At 42.1% G+C, this 18,625-nt stretch overlaps 1 protein-coding gene across 1 annotated transcript in view; it reads right to left on the reverse strand.

Annotated features, from left to right (window-relative positions):
- Window positions 1–16,789, reverse strand: part of Blmh (bleomycin hydrolase) — a 43,191-nt gene extending 26,402 nt beyond the window's left edge. The window contains exons 1-6 of the mRNA XM_052756885.1: window positions 16,463–16,789; window positions 15,918–16,115; window positions 12,515–12,624; window positions 11,598–11,739; window positions 10,189–10,277; window positions 8,883–8,975 (exon numbers count right to left, since the gene is read on the reverse strand). Of these exons, the coding sequence (XP_052612845.1) occupies window positions 8,883–8,975; window positions 10,189–10,277; window positions 11,598–11,739; window positions 12,515–12,624; window positions 15,918–16,115; window positions 16,463–16,475 (645 nt within the window). The 5' untranslated portion in view covers window positions 16,476–16,789. The remainder of the gene's footprint in view (window positions 1–8,882; window positions 8,976–10,188; window positions 10,278–11,597; window positions 11,740–12,514; window positions 12,625–15,917; window positions 16,116–16,462) is intronic.
- Between the last annotated feature and the right edge of the window lie 1,836 nt (window positions 16,790–18,625).

Here is an 18,625-nt window from a genome sequence, read left to right on the forward strand (position 1 = left end):
GCTTTTTTTTTTTTTTTTTTTTTTGGTTTTTCGAGACAGGGTTTCTCTGTGTAGCTTTGCGCCTCTCCTGGAACTCACTTGGTAGTCCAGGCTGGCCTCGAACTCACAGAGATCCGCCTGGCTCTGCCTCCCGAGTGCTGGGATTAAAGGCGTGCGCCACCACCGCCCGGCAGAAATCTAAAGCTTTTAATCAAATATACATGATATGGCTGATAGCACTTCCTTTTAGATTCTAGAGAATTTCTTCAACTTAAGACTCATAGTTTTGCAAGTCAGGAGTAGCACACACCTTTAATCCCAGGACTGGGAGGCAGAAGCATGCTGATTTCTAAGCGTTTGAGGCAGGCCTGGTCTACACAGTGAGTCCTAGGACAGCCAGAGCTACATCAGTGAGATCCTGTCTCGAAAAACAATCAATCAACAGCGCATGGAGTGTTAACAACTAGTTGTTTGTCACCCGTGAACCATCTGTACCAATGTGGAGGGGATAATGTTAAGGAATATTCCAAAGTTTAATCTCGAAGGCTCATGAGACTGTATTTTCTTGATATGTAAGAGTCTCTGTTTTGAAATAATGCTATTTCCAAAGGCACAAAAATGACAGTTAACGCTGACTATCCAAGTCTGCTCTCTGGTGGACAAAGCAGGAGTGTCACCTGATTCTCACAAATTTAACTGACATTCATGACATAGAAGACGCACAACAGCACAACCATATTCCTCAGAATAGAATTACACGTCAGAATCCACATTAAGGCACTGGGGAAACACACCCCCGCACCTCTGCTCCTCCCTCTGTTTTCTCCATGGGGTATTACACTTTGACATTGTCTCTGCCTACTAGAAAGTCAGCTAGAGGTGGGAATTCCTATGACTTGTTCACTACGATGTCTCCAATGCCTAGAGCAGTACTATGTACACAGAATTTACTGCGTGTGCCTTCCAATTGTGATTTCAGAGCAAACGGGTGTACAATCCAACCTGATCTAAAAAAACAAAACAAAAAACTAACACAGTCAAGGCAATGAGCTTAAGCAATGTCGGCTTTCCAAAATACTGGAAAGCTAAAGGCTTTCAGCACAGAGACTCCTGGACCTGATTCTACTCTCCGAACTCAGCCAATATTTATGTGCTCTTGGTCATTTTTATTTTTATGTTAAAAAAAAATAAGTCAATGCTTTTAGTTATTCTTCTCAGTAATAAGTTATTGGGAAAATTCTCTCATGTCTTTAACCCACTGAGACCGTTTTCCCTCATACCTTTGGAAGAGGGCAGTCAAGAGAAGCCATGCTGAGCATGGCTACATGTGTCTCTTAAGTCCATCTGGCTTTTAATGCTTGATTAATTTAAATGCTAATTACATTGGAAATTTAAAGTACTCTTACTCTGGGAATGTGTAGTCTTTGTCTACTAACCTATAACCCTTTAGAAAAGCTGAAGTCTGTATAAGAAAGATCAAATTCCTATCTCTAGCTAAATACATCTTCTAAGGGGGCTCAAGAGATGGCCCAGTGGTTAAGAGCACTGGCTGCTCTTCCAGAGGACCCAGGTTCAATTCCCAGCACCCACATGGCAGCTCACAACTGTCTGTAACTCCAGTTCCAGGGGATCTGACACCCTCACACAAACATACATGTAGGCAAAACACCAATGCACATAAAACAAAAATAAATAAATTTTTAAGGGGCTGGAGAGATGGCTCAGAGGTTAAGAGTACTGGCTAGTCTTCTAGAGGTCCTGAGTTCAATTCCCAGCAACCACATGGTGGCTCACAACCATCTAGTGTCCTCTTCTGGTATGCAGGCATATATGCAGGCAGAACACTGTGCACATAATAAATAATAAAATCTTAAAAAAAAAATTTTAAATACATTTTCTGAGGCTAGAGAGATGGTTGTTCAGCGGTTAAAGAGCATTGACTGTTCTTCCAGAGGACCCAGGTTCAAATCCCAACACCCACATGGCAGCTCACAACTGTCTGTAACTCCAAGATCTGACACCCTCACATAGACATATATGCAGGCAAAACACCAATGCACATAAAAAATAATAAAAATAAATAAATAATTAAAAAAATACATCTTCGAAGAAGACATAGTCTAAGTTTCAAGTCTCAGTTTGATAAAAAAAAAAAAAAAATCCTATTTTAATCGGCTTCTCAAACTATTTTCCTGTAGCAGAGATTTATTTTCATTGACTTGTATAGTCTAACATGGTAAATGGCATAAAGAGCATAAGGGGAGGAAAAAGGAAAAAAGGCACAAAAAGCATGGGATTCTGAACAAGAGCACAGCCCACCTGCCTCAATTTAAAGACAACCAGACGGGGCCGAGTCAGTTCTCATGCACACGGCTGCATCTAGAAGACAGAGAAGCTGGACAGGTGAGGGAGAAAGGATGTACGAGGAGGGCAACCATAAATATTCCCAAGGTGAGAACTAGAGAACTGAAAGCCAACCAGAGGTAGATGAGGAATGAATGAAAGGTTAGGAGACAGCAGTTCAGAGAAAACTGGTAAATTTGAAGATTCCAGAGGTTGGAACTATGTAGAGTAGAGGTGGCACAATCTTAGAAGCAATGGTTGTTGAAAAAACTCGGAAAAACTCTAGAGCACAGGGAAACTTAGTTACTTCCACTGTTATAAAGTACAAAGCTACAATGCTGTTTTGTTTTGAGATATTGTCTCACTATCTAGTAGCTCAAATTTGCAATCCTCCTGCCTCAGCTTCCCAAGTGGAGAGATTACAGGTATGTATCACAATGTCTAGCTTGCTACAATGTTCTTAAGAAATCAATTACCGGAACTTCCTACTTTTACTGATGGAGAAACGAGGTTTAAAGGTAAAATGAACCATTGATCAGTCTGGCCACAAGTCTTCATAAAAGCAGTGAATTTGAAAGGCAGTTCAGAGTTCAATGAGCTAACTACTGAAGAGGTATGGAATGGACCTTTGTGACGAAGCCACACAGAGGAAGAGGACAGGAGAAAAGCACTGTCTACTGCTTCCTGGTGGATAAGATGGAATAAGATGCTTAAAAACAAAAAATACTACCTAAGTAAAGAGAGCAGATACACCCTAGAGGCATTACATCTATCTTCAGAGAGAGGAAAGGCATGTAAGGCACATGCTGGTATACACAAGGTAAATGCTGCTCTGGGATGCTAAGAGAATGAGCTCATGGGATAACAGACAGGGTTCTCGAGATGGCTTCTAGAGCAGTATGTGACTTCAACAACTAGAAACGCGGGCTTCCCCCCCCCCCCCCCCCCGCAGACCTACTCAGTCTGCAGTTTCTGAACTGCTTTACAGACTGTGAAACTTTGTAAGTACTTCATTAGATCAATCTATCTCCCTCCTCTCAAATCGTCTCAATTACTATTTCTCTCCTTTATTCTTTCCCACACAGTTTCCCTACTCCTGATTTAACTGATTAAAAAGTTTTTCCTCATATCTACAATCTTCCCTCAAGACATCATGACATCACCAAGATATCTCCCCTTCCCTGTCTTCCACACAGCGCACTGGCAAGTCCTAACACCATCCCTTCCAGACAAACCCAGAGATGTCACTGCTAGGAGTCTCACTCTCTAGCCTTACCCAAACTGCTATAATCTCCAACCTGTGGGTTACAGGGAACTTTCCATCTAGTCTCTCTATTTCTACAATCTGTTCTCAAAATACAGAGTGAAGGTGTCTCTCTGTCCCTGTCTCTCCGACCAACACACACACACACACACACACACACACACACACACACACACACACACACACACACACACCTTCCTTGAAACAGGGTTATATATAGCCATACTAGCCTCAATCTTGTGATTTTTCCTGTCTCAGCCACTCTAGCCCTACAATTACAAGTGTGTGCCACTATGCACAGCTTCAGAGTAAAAAAATTTTTTTTTTTTTTTTTTTTTTTTCGAGACAGGGTTTCTCTGTGTAGCTTTGCGCCTTTCCTGGAACTCACTTGGTAGTCCAGGCTGGCCTCGAACTCACAGAGATCCGCCTGGCTCTGCCTCCCGAGTGCTGGGAATAAAGGCGTGCGCCACCACCACCCGGCACGTAAAAAATATTTTTAAAAAAATATTAGCTTACACTCCCTAAAAGCTACCTTACTTAGAATAAGATGCAAGCTCTTCACCACAGCTCTGGGTCCTATATTAAACCAGTTCCCATTTCCACTGCGATCTGTCCCACTCGACCCCATCCTCACTTCTCAGACTCAAGCCACAGTGCTGCCGCCTTCTTCCTCTTCCTCCTCTTCTTCCCCCCCCCCCTTTTTTTTTTCTTTTCCGAGACAGGGTTTCTCTGTCTAGGTTTTTTTTTGGTTTTTCGAGACAGGGTTTCTCTGTGTAGCTTTGCGCCTTTCCTGGAACTCGCTTTGGAGACCAGGCTGGCCTCGAACTCACAGAGATCCGCCTGGCTCTGCCTCCCGAGTGCTGGGATTAAAGGCGTGAGCCACCACCGCCCGGCTTCTCTGTCTAGTTTTGGTGCCTGTCCTGGATCTCGCTCTGTAGACCAGGCTGGCCTTGAACTCAGAGGCCTGGCTCTGCCTCCAAAGTGCTGGGATTAAAGGTGTGCACCACCACCACCCCGCTACAGTGGTTACTCTTTCTGTTCCTCAGGAACACCAGCTTCTTCCATCCTGGGGCATTCATCCTTGCTGTCCCCTGCCTGGTGCACTCTTATCACTCTTAGCTCAGCTCAGATTTTACCTCAGGAAGACCTATCCAAACAGGTAAAATAGGAATCCTGGGGCTGTAAAGATGGTCCAGTGGTTAAAAGTGCTTGCTGCACTTGCAGAGGACCTGCTTTATAGGCTTCCAGCACCCACATCCAATGGCTGATACCCACCATATCTCATCTGACGCCCTCTTCTGGTGTCCTCCGACACTACACTCTTACGCACATATCCACACACAGACACACATGTACACATAATATGGTTTTCTTAATAGTAATTTTTAGGACCTGGAGAGATGGTTCAATGATTTAAAGTACTTGCTGCTCTTGTGGAGGACCCAATCACTTTTAACTCCTGTTTTAGGGGATTCAACAGCCTTTTCTGACCCCTGCAGGTTCCTGCATACACATGGTATACAAACATACACTCAAGACACAGACACATACACACAAAATTAAAAATATATATCTAAAAATAATTTTTAGGATATTAATAGTTTATAAAAATGCTCAGCCTCATCCAAAATTATATATGAGATAATGTTGTTTACCTATCAGATTGGCCCAAATCTAACTGTCACTGATAATACAAATGGACATCAGTATAATCCCCAAATAATTGGGAATATGTTATCAGCTCCTCCCACTTCTCTTCCTCTGCACACTCAAGACCTTAAGCATGTTAGACAAATACTATACCACTGAACTATATCCTTGGCTCAATGTTTTATTTAAGGTTTTTGAGACAGGGTTTCTCTGTGTAGCCCTGTCTGTCCCGGAACTTGCTCTATAGATCACCAGGCTGGCCTCCAACCCAGAGGTCCTCCTGCCTCTTGGATTAAAGGTGTGTGCCACCACCACTTAACAGGTTTATTTATTTTTATTTTATGTGCCTAAGAGTTTGCCTACATGTGTGCTTGGTGTCCAGAGGCCAGAAGAGGGTGTAGGATCCCCTTGGAACTGGGATTACAGATGGTTGTGAGCAAACATGTGGATGTTGGGAACAGAACTGGGGTCCTCTGGAAAAGCAGCCAGTGCTCCTAACCATTGAGCCAACTCCCCAGTGCCATTAATGATTTTAAGAACCCCTGCTATATTGCTTGCTGGGTGGTGGTGGCGCAGGCCTTTAATCCCAGCACTCAGGAGGCAGAGGCAGGAGGATCTCTGTGAGTTTGAGGCCAGCCTGGGCTACAGAGTGAGTTCCAGGAAAAGTGCAAAGCTACACACAAGGAAGGAAAAATAAAAGAACCTCTGCTATAGAATTTCCTAAGCTGTCAAAATTACTTCCTGTTCCTTTTCAGGGCCCTGGCAAGTTTTAGTGGTCTTTGTTTGAGGATTTATTTTTAATAGAGGAAGTTTTGGAAAAGAATACATTAGTAATGCTAAAGGGATATGGAGACTTCAAAAGTGAGCACATGGAAAACACCTGTAATTGAGGTGGCCACATGATTCCAAAAGATCTACTGAGTCTGCCTCATCCACAAACCACCTACGCTCCTCTCTGAAAGAATGCCTTTGGCATAAACAAGTTCCATTCAAGCTACCTCGGCTTCATGGTTACTCACTGAAGTCATCACTGAGACTTGCTCATAAGGCTAGGTAAATCATAGGTACTAATTTGTGGCTTTAAGTAAAGCTAGACTCTTCATTACAAAAGAGTTGGGTTCAATACTAAGGAGTTATTTGGAAGATTGTAAAAATGTAAAAACCTACCACACAGATTCTGTAGTGAACAGATGAAATAAGTCATTAAGTAAACAACACTACAGAACACCCAGACTCAGGACATGGTAAAGTATTCTCTTTGGATTTCAAGGTAGGGGTAGGAGAAGAAACAAAACAAAACATGTAAAAATGTATGGCTATAATTCTGTATCATTTATTGTCCTCTACTAATACTATGGTTGGACATAAATCTTAAGGCATATTATTAATCCAAGGATCACTAAAGCAAACACCACAGGCCAATATGATACTTATGATCTATAAGTAGTATATCTGGGGGCTGGAGAGATGGCTTGGGCAGTTAAGAACATTTCTTCTTGCAGAGGACCCAGCCACCCACATGGTAGCTCACCACTGTCTGTAACTCCACTTTCAGGGGATCTGATGTCTTCTGGCCTCCGTGGGCACTTCCTGAACTCACATACATGCAGGCAAAACACTCAGAAGTAAAAATAACTCCTAAGAAGAAAAAGGCAGGGCGGTGGTGGCACACACTCTTGATCCCAGCACTCAGGAGGCAAAGGCAGGCAGATCTCTGTGACTTGAGTTCAAGGCCAGCCTGGTCTACAGAGCAAGTTCCAGGACAGCCAAAGTTACACAGAGAAACCCTGTCTTGGGAAAAAAAAAAGCAGTAGTAATACTCCTCCTCCTCCTCTCTGGACCTTTCTTTAAAGTTATTAAATTCACTCATTTATTTGTGCATGCATGTGCGGAGATCAGAGGATAACTAGGAGGAGTCCATCTTTCCCTTCCACCGTGTGGGTCCCAAAGACTGAACTTAGGTCATTAAGCTTGGAGGCACTCAGTCGGTACCTGCTGAGTGACTTGCTGGCCCTGACTGTACAGTCTTCATCCCTGCTACATTCCCATTACCTTAATCTAATCACAAGTTAAGGCAAATTGTCAGGAAAGATGGCCTCAGTAAGAGCCACCATTCCAAACAGGAAGAGAAGTCAACAAACGTTTACTGAGTGTTTGCTATCTATATGCAAGACACTAGCACCAGGCATTCTGACATTAATTCCTTATTTGACCTCCCTCCACTCCCTCCCTCCCCATCATTCCAAGGAGGGAAGTATTTTAAAATCTCAAACTGAGTCCCAGGTTAGTGAGCAGATCACAGGATTTAAATCTAACCAAGTCAGATTTAAATCCATGGTACATCTAACTCTAAAGTCTCTTTCCTTCTGTACTAAAAGATGGTTCTTCAACAGAACATTTAAGTTGAATATAATTTAAATGCAGTTGGCAAATAAGCACTGTGCATTCATTCATCTATTCAAATATGTAAGAAACAGCTACCATATCAAACACTGACATGTAACCATGAACAAACCGAGACTTGAAGGAGTAAGGAACTTGTCCTAGGCCATGTGGTTGAGCAGGAAAGGCCATCAATCTGACTCTGTAGACATGCTCCACCATGCTGCACTGTCTCCCTTAACATTCATATTTTCCACTGAAGTGACAAAATGGGAAGCCACTCTGCTCCTATCTTAAACTGTGGTCTCACCAATGTGCCCACGGGCTGGAGAAGATAACATCTGTTCTTTTCTCAGAAAATTTCAGCTTCACATCTATTAGTATTGAATATGGGTATTATTAATACTGACTCTTATCTGCCTTGATAGTAAATACCTATATTTGGTGAGTTTTCAATTTTCTAGGTGTTCAACACACATTACTTTTAACAGATACAACCATCAACAGCTCCTCATTACAGAATAAACCCAGCTGCTCGGCTGTCTATCCAAGAGCCCTTACATCCTACCTGCTGGCTACAAAACTTCCTTTGCCTGGGGGTGGCAGTCCCTGCTAGTCACACGGTTCAACTATCTTCCCTGCTGCGTCAGTCATTTCCTCTCCATGACCAGAGAACTCTGTTACACATTTAGCACCCAATGACTATCATTATTCATGGTTTTTCTTTTTCCCAAGACTAAACTTGTAAAGCCAGGGATACAGCTCCATGGTAGAGCAAGAGGCCCCGCCCCGAGTTCATCTCCAGTACCGGGAGAGGGAGGATGGGAGGAAATGGCACACAAAACCTGAGCTCTTTGAAAGCAGAAACTTGCCTTCTCATCTTTATTCCCTCAGTGCCAAACTCACAGGAGGTATTATTTATAAATGAAAAAAAAAAATGGTTTTATATAGAACCTAAACTAGGAATTAGGAAACCTCAGTACAAGTCCTTAAAATGCAAGCAAGCATAAATCTCATTTTTTTTTTCCAGCTTTAAAATAAGTAGTTTTTGTTTTACTGAGACAGGGTAACCTGTAGCCAAGGTTATACAACCAAGGCTGACCTGGAAGTCTTGATCCTTTTGTCTCTACCTCTTAAGTGAAAAATAAGTAGCTTTCATTCAATTAAATATTCCCTTGCAGTGACTGCATTCCATAATTAGTTTAGCAGGATGTTTCCAGGAGCTTTTTAGACAAGCCACAAAAAGTCCAAAGACTCTTATTACCTCCTCCATCATGGCATCTTGTGTAGATGAGATCTCCCCTTTGGTTGCTCCACTGTGTACCAGGTTCCGTAGCCGTATGCAGAATTCTCTCATCTATGATAGAAACTTATTCAGCATTCCAGTAGTTATACAAGCGGTTAATAAGCCTAACAGATCACCACTAGCTATGCTTGAAAGTACAACACAGCTAACACCCTGGGCAAAGTTTATAGAAACAAGTGATTTTCCCCAATTGGTCCATTAAGACAGATATTGAAGTGAAAGGTACTTTCAATAAGGACACAGATGGGGATTATTCCCCAAGAATACTGGACAGAAATGAACTTTCTCTGCAATTGACAATCCCCTGTGTGTGTATGCATGGGAGAACATCTGGTCCTGGTACCCACCACCCCTAAGAAAGCAGGAGACAGATCACAGCAGCACTAAGCACTCTTAACACGTTCTCATTTAGAATTCTATTTGCTGTCCACTTTACCTTCTCTGCCAGTCACTGTGAGTGTGACTATATCAACCTCCAACATGGTTTTCTGTTTCTTTCAATTTTGGGAGAAGCCCAACATTAAAGAGATTCTGAAACTGAACTGCAGTGCTAAAGTAACTTGCTCTCAATCAAAATGAAATCCAAAGCTAAGATTTATGATAAGAGACCTAGAGTTCCCTGGGTAGGAAACAGTCTACATCTAATATTGGGGAAACATAACTATGCTTATTTTTAAATGCACTCTTTTCCCTGGGGATAACATCTAATTTCAGCCGTGAAGATCTGGGCGGCAGATTTTGGCAACTTCCAGTTCTCAAAAAAGAGATCTGGCAAGCAGAGCACCACCGCACAGGGCTTATAATCATCCCTGGGAAAATGTGGAGGAGAAATGATTCATTAGGGTAACTTAAGCCATAAAAAACAGCTCAGTGACTACATCAAATCCTCAGTGGGTGGCTAAACCACACTGATGTGGTCTGGGTAAGCCTAAGAACAAAGCACACTTTTAAAGGAAGTCTAACAAATTGCTCTGCTTGGTTCTGCTAGTACATGAAGCAGTCTCAGCACACCTCTACTAGAAGCAAGTGAGGAGCACAGAAGCCTGTGTATTCGAGACTCAGGTTAACTGACCCCAGAACCTTTTCCCTTGAATACGTATAAGAAAATACTAAAATTGATAGAAACAAAACACAGTAATCTTAATGATTTCTTGAGGTTAATGTGTAGCCACATTGCTTTTGATAGACCTTGACATCAATAGTTATCCTGTCTCTTTTTAAGGTCCAGTGCACTAACCCAGTCCCTCCTACTCATATTCTGTACCTTGTGATTCAGAATATCATTCATTCTTCTGCTTGCCTCTGTTGTATGAGATTCGGGGAAGCATTTCTTGGGGACAACACCGTATTTTTCTAAAAGACAAGAAATTTTAGTGTTCAATAAAGTGAAAATAAATTCTAGTATTAGAAATCCTGTCCAAATTATTAGCTTCTTCGAATAGGCTGCATTAATAAACAAGGGTAGGATTTCATGTAGTCCAGGCTGCCCTCAAACTCTCTATGTGGCTAAGAATAACCTTGAACTTCAAGTCTTTCTGCCTCGACCTCCTGAGTATTGAGATTATGGGCATACACCACTAGACCTGGTTTAATCAGTGCTTGATTGAACCCAGAGCTTTGTGCATGCCAGGCAGCACTCTACCCACTGGACTTCATCCCCAGCCCTTACCAGTCTTGTTGGATTGTTTGATTCTAAGGACTGAATCTAGGGCCTCCAGCATGCTAAGAAAGTGCCTTACTACTACTTATACCTCCAGTCCCAGACTTTTAACATGCACAGCTATGTACCTTCAAATTAAGTCTAATATTTTGACCTATCATACTTTATAAATTCTTAGCATGCCGTCTCCCAAAAGAAAATGTTAGGATAAAGACACTTCCAAACAAATGCAGGGTTCTGTCTGCTTGCTTGCTCTGCCTGTTTGTTGTCTGCACTGCTAGGGATCAAACCCACAGCCATGCCAGGCAAGCACTCTACCCTGATCTACACCACCAAACCAACCGTCTTTTCTTTTTCAGATTTGCTTTGCTTTTATGAGTATTTTGCCTGCATTTATGTATGTGCACCGTGTGTGCCTGAGGAGACCAGAAGAGTGTCTGGAGTTACAGATGGTTGTGAACCACCACATGGGTACCAGGAACTTAACCTGGGTCTTCTGTAACATGCGTAAGTGCTCTTAACTGCTTACCCATCTCATTAGCCCTAGTAATATGCTTCCTGATTCCTCGGTGCTTTCTTTTAAAATTAGTGAGTACAGGTGTTTTGCTTGCATGTGTATCTGTGTACCATATAAGGGCTAGAAGAGGATTTAATACACTAGAACTAGAGTTACAGATGGCTCTGGGCCACATATAGGTGCTGGAAATTGAACCTGGGTCTTCTGGAAGAGCAACCAGTGCTCTTTAGCCACTGAGCCATCTCTCTAGCCCCTCAGTGTTTTTTTTATGGGAAGTCACTTCTAATTAATTCTTCTCCCAGTCAAGCCTTCACAGCATCTATTTCTTTATCAGTTATTTAAAGAAAGGGACTTCACAGTGAGAATGAGAGGTAAAGGTTTGTAGAGCTAACTATGCAGTCTTCTTGAAAGCCAGTTCCACTGTGTACATAACACCAAAGAAACGGCCTAGTCCTACCTGCAGAGCTCGCAATACCATTCAGAGACAAATTCTTACCAACAATATTGACAAGCATATCCCACTGTCCACCATCATTGGTAGGGTTCATAAGCAAATACTGCACCAGTCTCCCATCTTCAGGCTCTTTTTTCTGGGCTGTGTCCACAAAAGCGTTCAAGAAGAAATAACAGCGTTCAACCTAAAGTTAGAGAAGATAAATAAATAAATAAAGGCAAAGAGAGCCAATCACGTCACTGGCATGCATGATCAGTAGAATGGGAGTCTTGGAACAACTAAGAATTCAATATATAAGTTTTTTAAAACAAGTTGGCAATTAAATATTGGTATTTGTCTTCAAAAGAATATCTGGTCTTTTCTTATACATGCATATATATTGCAACATACTGCATCCATGTGCTCCATATACATTCTAATGTTCAAATAAATTCTGTTAGTCTTTAATCAGTAAACATCCAATGAACAGTTATATTTTAACGAGTTTAAATTGAAATAAAAAATTTTACTGCTTTTTTTTTTTTTTTTTCCAGAAAGGTGCTACCGAAAGAAACTGGGTGCTTAAAAGATCCAGTGGCCTAAGTAAAGATGCCAGTGAGGGAAATTGCTGGAAACAAACTTTTACATTTTAAATAAAGAAAACATGGGCCGTGAGTCAATAGATTTGTTATTTCCTCAGAAAATACAGCCACCTACCAAACAGAAAGCAGCTGTGGGGCAAGAGGTCAGGGTTAGAGCTTCGTCAAATCACGCCAGAAGCCCTGGCTCTGACCCTAGCACCACAGAAGGCAAAGTACTTCTTCTTTGAGAAGATAGACTTCTGATACTTGGGGAATCAGAATGGTATCACAGCTATAATAAAAAGGTACACTACTATGAGAAAAGCAGAATAATATAAAGGCTGCCCCTAACTAGGTTGCTATTGAAACAGAAAGAATCATGCAAGGTCAGTCCCCTACCTTGTCCCAAAAAAACAGGTAAGATTGACTAAACTCAAATTCTTCAATATTAAATTTTTTCATGAACGGAAGTCTCATAACATTCAAACAAGAAAAGATCCAGCATCGTCCTAAAATGAGAAAGCAAACCAAGAAGTTATGACTGTTTACAGATCCCACTGCCCCAACTGTTCCTCCTAACCCCAAATCCATAAGATCCGGACACCAAGACTAAGTAAGAAAGAACAGAAATACTAGATTCATTTGTTTTTGAGACAGAGTCTCATAGAACCCACTATATATAACCAGAGTAGTCTTGAACTCCTGATCCTCCTGCTTCATGTCCCAAGTACAATATAGACATGTATCACCATGCTTGGTTTTATGTGATACTAGGAACTGAATCCAGGAATTTGTACATGCTAAGCATTCTACCAGCTTAACTACATCTTCAGTCCAGAACAGAAATATTGAAAACAAAGCAAATTGAAAGACATGTCGTGATTACTACTACATGGTATATATACACACACACTCATTCACTCAAATACAAAATCAAAACAAAACAAAAACCAACCAGAACCTTTTAGGTTGGGCACAGTGGCTCGTACCTATAATCCCAGTACTTAGGAGATTGAAACAAGAAGATTGCTATGAGTTCAAAGTCAGCCTAGATAATATAGTGAGTTCTAGGATAACCTAGGAACACTAAAAGCAAATGAAGAGAGATCATGAATAAATTACATGATGTCCAAAAAAGACACAGAAAAAAAAGAAACTTTTGTTTTTTTAAGTTCTTCATAAGACATTAGTGAAGTGGGAAAATATCCTTTTTCTTCTCAATAATGCCCAACAAGCATTCCACTTCTGAACAGAGAGCTAAGGAAATACAAATCACCTGAGAATGATTTGGAAATCAAAACCTTAATTTGAAATGAACAGAAACCTTGATTTGGAATGCACAAGAAACCTTAATTTGGAATGGACAGTGAGTGCATCCTTCAGTGAGTGCTAAGCTTAACACTTGCCTATTTTCCCAAAACTGAGTTGTTTTTAAGGGAAGTATTTGACTAACTGGGCTATATAAATATTTAAATACAAATGAAAGACTTGGGAGGGCTGAAGCAGGAGGATCACTTCAGCTCAAGAGCTAAAATATATATAATTTAAAAATTGAGACATAAATGAAACAACAAAATATTTTCCTCTTAAAATCATGTTAAAACAGTAAATTTACTTAGAGGCACTATTGTTCCAAGATGGAGATGTTGCTCAGTTGATAGAATGCTTAACTAGCATGGAATAAGCCCTGGATTCCTCCTTAGCACCCTATACATCAGAGACAGTAGTACATGGCTGCAATCATAACCCAACACCTGGGAGGTGGAGGCAGAAGGATAAGAAATTCAAGGTCATTGTTGGCTACAAAGAAGGACTATTTTTCTACTTTTCTATTCTATTTTCACAGCTTCACACTCTTTATATGCACCTGGCCATCAGTATCCACATTTTCAACCACAACACACCATCATTCTTCCACTTAGTAAGTTTCTGATATAGCAATGTTTTAAACCCATATCTGATGCTGTCCCTGAAGACTTTACAACAAGCACTGAGAATACAATCATGTCTTCGTTTACCCCTATAAATGCATAACCAGAGCTTCTATAGTTCACAGCTTTCTGTACCAATGTAAGTGAGTTTTTAAAGGTCTATTTCCAATGACATCCAACATTTCTATGTGAAGTCATGTCCAGAACATTCAAATATTTTGCCTCTCAGAAACTGATGGAATCTAATATCTGTATGCATTCCAAACTAGTGTGGACTAGGGCAACTTCAAAACACAACTCTACTGCAAGATAAACTCAGCGGGTCTATCCTGAAAGCCTTGGTGAGCCTTGAATAAAGAGTAACGCTCTTCAGGGGAAACTTTCAACATATTTGGATACAATGTTTTTACAGATAAGAAACCATGTCTATAACATATGAACAAATGAAGGTTTATAAAAGGCACATATAAAAATTCTTCAAGGATGATCTCATATTAAAACCACTTGTACAGAGAATAAAGGCTTGATGGGTAAACAAAAACTATTCCCCTACTGGTACTTCACAGATTTTCTACACTGAACAAAAATGATTTTGTAACAAAGAAAGAAAAATTAAATGGTGTTTCTGAATAGTGTCATCTTGACTTCAGGTTTATCTGTACACGTCCTGTCTCCTGTACACTAGTTCTATTTCTGCTACTTCCGGGTGAACTGTTAAGATGAAAACGTCACAGGATTACATCGCTCATGCACTATTAGTATTTAGAGTAAATTAAAGAGATACACCACATTTCCCAGGTTACCCTAGGAGACCATTGTAATCAGAACACGCGGGGCTACTGTAATACATTAACTAGATAGTCTGTAGCGTGGCAGACCTCACCATCCCAAACATTTCTGAACTAAGGGCCTGGGCATACTGAGTAAGCACTTTCTACTACATAAAAAGTTTTTTTGCAAGGTCATAATTTTTTCCCTTCAAAATTTAAAAATCAATCCTTAATCAATCTTTAATCTATAATTTACATACAGCAAAACATTACCCATGTTAAATGTATCCTTTTGAGTTTTGAGTTGCTCTAAGTAGCACTAGTGTTTACTGTAAGTACAATGGACTTGGAGAAGTATCAAAACGAAAAATAATGCAAGGTCCTTTTAGTTCAATTTTGTTGTGAGAATATTTCTCCTCTTTGAATTCCTGGATACCCAATCTCTCAGTGTAGATGTATTTCTAACAGTGGTAACAGGACAGTGTACAGCAAAACAAGAATTCTCAGCCAGCCAGGAATGAGAACTCAAGGAGTACTAGAAAGTAGCCTACTGATGGGAACTGACCTATGAGCACAGTAACTCCAGCTGCAACCAGGGAGCACATTTTAAAATAATAGTCAATAACACTTTGTTGTAATCACATTTTTTTCTATTTTATATATTTGGATTTTAGCGTAATTCTGGGAAGTCTTCTAGGGCATGGATATTTTTGTATGGACTATTTGTGACCAAGGGCATAGCTCATCTTCGATTTTTGGTTTTCTTTGTATGCAACCTCTCCCCTCTAACTGTTTCTCTCTTCAGCTACTTCTAAATGAACTGTTAAGATAAAAACGGCAAGAGAACAAACCACATCAATCCAATATCACATAATATCAAGACAATATGGTGATGTGCAGTCAATGGCCATCACCCATTTGTCACTTTAGTGTTCAGACTAAACGCTAACAGGCCACCACACAAGCAATGTTCTTGAGCCTCTTTTCTGGTTTATTACAAGTTCTTTCAATGTGCTACAAAGCTCTGTTCTCCCAAGGCCATTTTTAGGACAATAAACCAGGCTGCAGTCAGTAAAGTAGGCAAGAAGTCGAAGACCTCACCAGAGCTCTTCTGGTTGGTGACTGGCTTGCCTTCCTGAGGCACAACGTGCTGGAACACATGCTGAGCACCCTGGACCGTGGCCCTCTTCAGACAGATGTCCAACAGATCATGAGTGGTCCCAACATTCTGGGCAAGTACGAACTGAGGGTCAGAATTTAGTTTATGGATCAGAGCAGCTACCTTCTCCGAATTCAGTCCTGTGGGGAGATCAAACGCCATTATAATTATAACCTCCCCCCCCCCCAAAAAAAAAAGAGGCTGACGGGGGAGGGGGGAGGCAGCTTTAGGATAGAGTCACTGTAGATCCTGGATTTAACTTCGCAAGAGCATCCTGGAGAGTGCTGAAGTCAGAAAGCCCTCCCCCGTCATCCTCCTGCAAGATGCTGTCTCCCTCCTGGCTCTCTGGCCCTCCGGGAGGGCTACATCCCCGCCCTTGCCTAGGTCTCACCCCCGCACCCCGGCCTTTCACGCCGCCGGGCCTCACGGGTCCACGGAGCCTGGGAGAAGACCCTGGGAAGCACTCGCGGGAAGAGGGGCGCCTCACCCGCGTTGTTCATGGCGCCCACGCTGCCTCGTGGGGAAACGTTAGTTTTCGGGGGGGTCCTCAGGTGAGCTCTGGGGTTACGCTCCAGTCCGCTGCCTAGCTGGTCGGACGTAGTTCTTGCACCCGGAGCGCCGGAAAAAGGAAACCCGCTCAATGGTGGCCCAGAGAAACGGGGTCCGCGGAGGGACAAAACTCCCCCCTCGCGTTGCTGAGTCAGCGCCGTCGGGGCTGGCCCCGCCCGGGGGAGGGCCGACGGGGGGCGGCCTTGCTGACGCCGGGGCCAGCACCCTACCCAGGGGCGCGGCCCAGCAAAGCCACCCACGTTGGCAACCCCAGCAGCCAGTGTTGCTCACTCTTCACCCCAGCGGCGCCCTCCGCCATCTGTGATCCTACAAGGGCGCCCTCCCGGGATCCCAAGCTCCCAGAGGAAGTAGGCTGAGGGTTTTGTGCTGAGCCCAGATCCCTCACATTCTAACATTGGGGAAACTAACGCCCAGAAGTCTTTTGGGAAGCCAAAAGGAGGCTCCAGGAGATGAAAAGGAAACTAGGGTCCCAAAATTAGGCATGGGACCTTAGGATGGGTCGGCAGGTCCCAAGAAATCCACCCCAAAGCTTTTCCTGTGAACACTTAGCTGACCAATCTGTTCATTTTTCAATTGCAACTTGTTGCTTGGATTCTAGTGAGAACAAAGTTCTTGTATTTGGAAGGATTTTGGAACCAATCTCTTTCCCACCCACCCATAAGCTACTACCACGGTTCTACAAATACACATCTGCTCATTTCATCTACACATTCTGGGCATCACAAGGCTCGTGAGCGACTGCTACTGAGCCCAGCTTGGGCTAAGGAGAATGACTAGGTCAGTTTTATGCACCAAAAATTTCCCCCCAATATCTACAAAACCTGTAAAAGAAGCACACCCCCTTCAAGATAACTAATCAGTTTTTCAAGATTGGGTGGGTGGAGCACTGCATATAAAATAAGTACAGCTGCTCACTGTAACCTTACTATTCAGTTTTCCGTGGAGCCTAAAATCTAAGTCTTAAATTGATAATCATCCGTGGTTCAGAGGAATTCTGATGTTTGGTAAAAGCCACACGCAGACATTCATCTGTCGTTTGAAAATTCAGTCTCTGTGTCCCTGAGAGACTTCGCTAAAGGCTGGCAACGGACATAGCAACCATCTTCAAGGGAGCCAGCCTATCAACAACCCTGTTCTGAGATTTTTCCATTTTCTGAAAAAGAGAAACAGCTAAAACTCGTGCTGAAAGAAATCATCGATCGTTTTGCAAAATTATGTCCAAAGTTCCTGCCCAATTCAAATCATAAACTTTTACTCAACATCTACAGTATAACAGGTCCTCGTCAATCTTCTGATGATATGAAGACTAAAAAGCTTAATCTTGCCTTCAAGAAATTCATGATGTGGGCCTGAGAGACTGGCTAGCAGATAAGAGTACTTGCACAGCCAGGCGGTGGTGGCTCATGCCTTTAATCCCAGCACTCGGGACCGTGGCCAGCTTGGTCTACAGAGAGAGATCCAGGACAGGCACCAAAACTACACAGAGAAACCCTGTCTCGAAAAACCAGAAAAAAAAAAAAAAAGAGTACTTGCTGCTTTTCCAGGGGACCCAAGTCAGAAAACTGTAAGTCCAGCTCTGGAGGATCCAACATTCCCTTCTGGCTACCATGGGCACTCATCACATGTGCACGTATATACACAGACATACACATATACACATTAAAAAAAATAAAATCTTTTTTTTAATGTGGTGGGAAAGACATTGGACATAATCTATAATAACCACACAGTAATGCTGTATAAGTAGCAGCTAGTTATTAGAGCCAGATGCTTAGGGGGGAAAAAGGTGATAAGGCCAAGCTCAATAGTAGAACACTTGCTTAGCAGACGTGGGGACCCTGAATTTAGTCTTCAGCACCACAGAAAGAAAAAAGGGTCAAGTGATCATAATTTTGAAGAGTGGATGGAATTTTACAAGACAAAGAATAAGAGACAGGGCATTCAAGGTAACAGCAAAGACAGAGGGCATGAGAGCACACGACAACATCACACTCAGGCCTCTGTGCATCACTACCTGGTGGGGTTAAATGTGTTGAGATCAGAGGCAAGGTGCATGACTGGGAAAGTAGGTTTGGGCTAG

Source organism: Peromyscus californicus, unplaced genomic scaffold (genome assembly GCF_007827085.1).
Source record: "Peromyscus californicus insignis strain IS unplaced genomic scaffold, ASM782708v3 Scaffold_3__1_contigs__length_106647218, whole genome shotgun sequence".
In the NCBI taxonomy this organism is placed as follows: domain Eukaryota; kingdom Metazoa; phylum Chordata; class Mammalia; order Rodentia; family Cricetidae; genus Peromyscus; species Peromyscus californicus.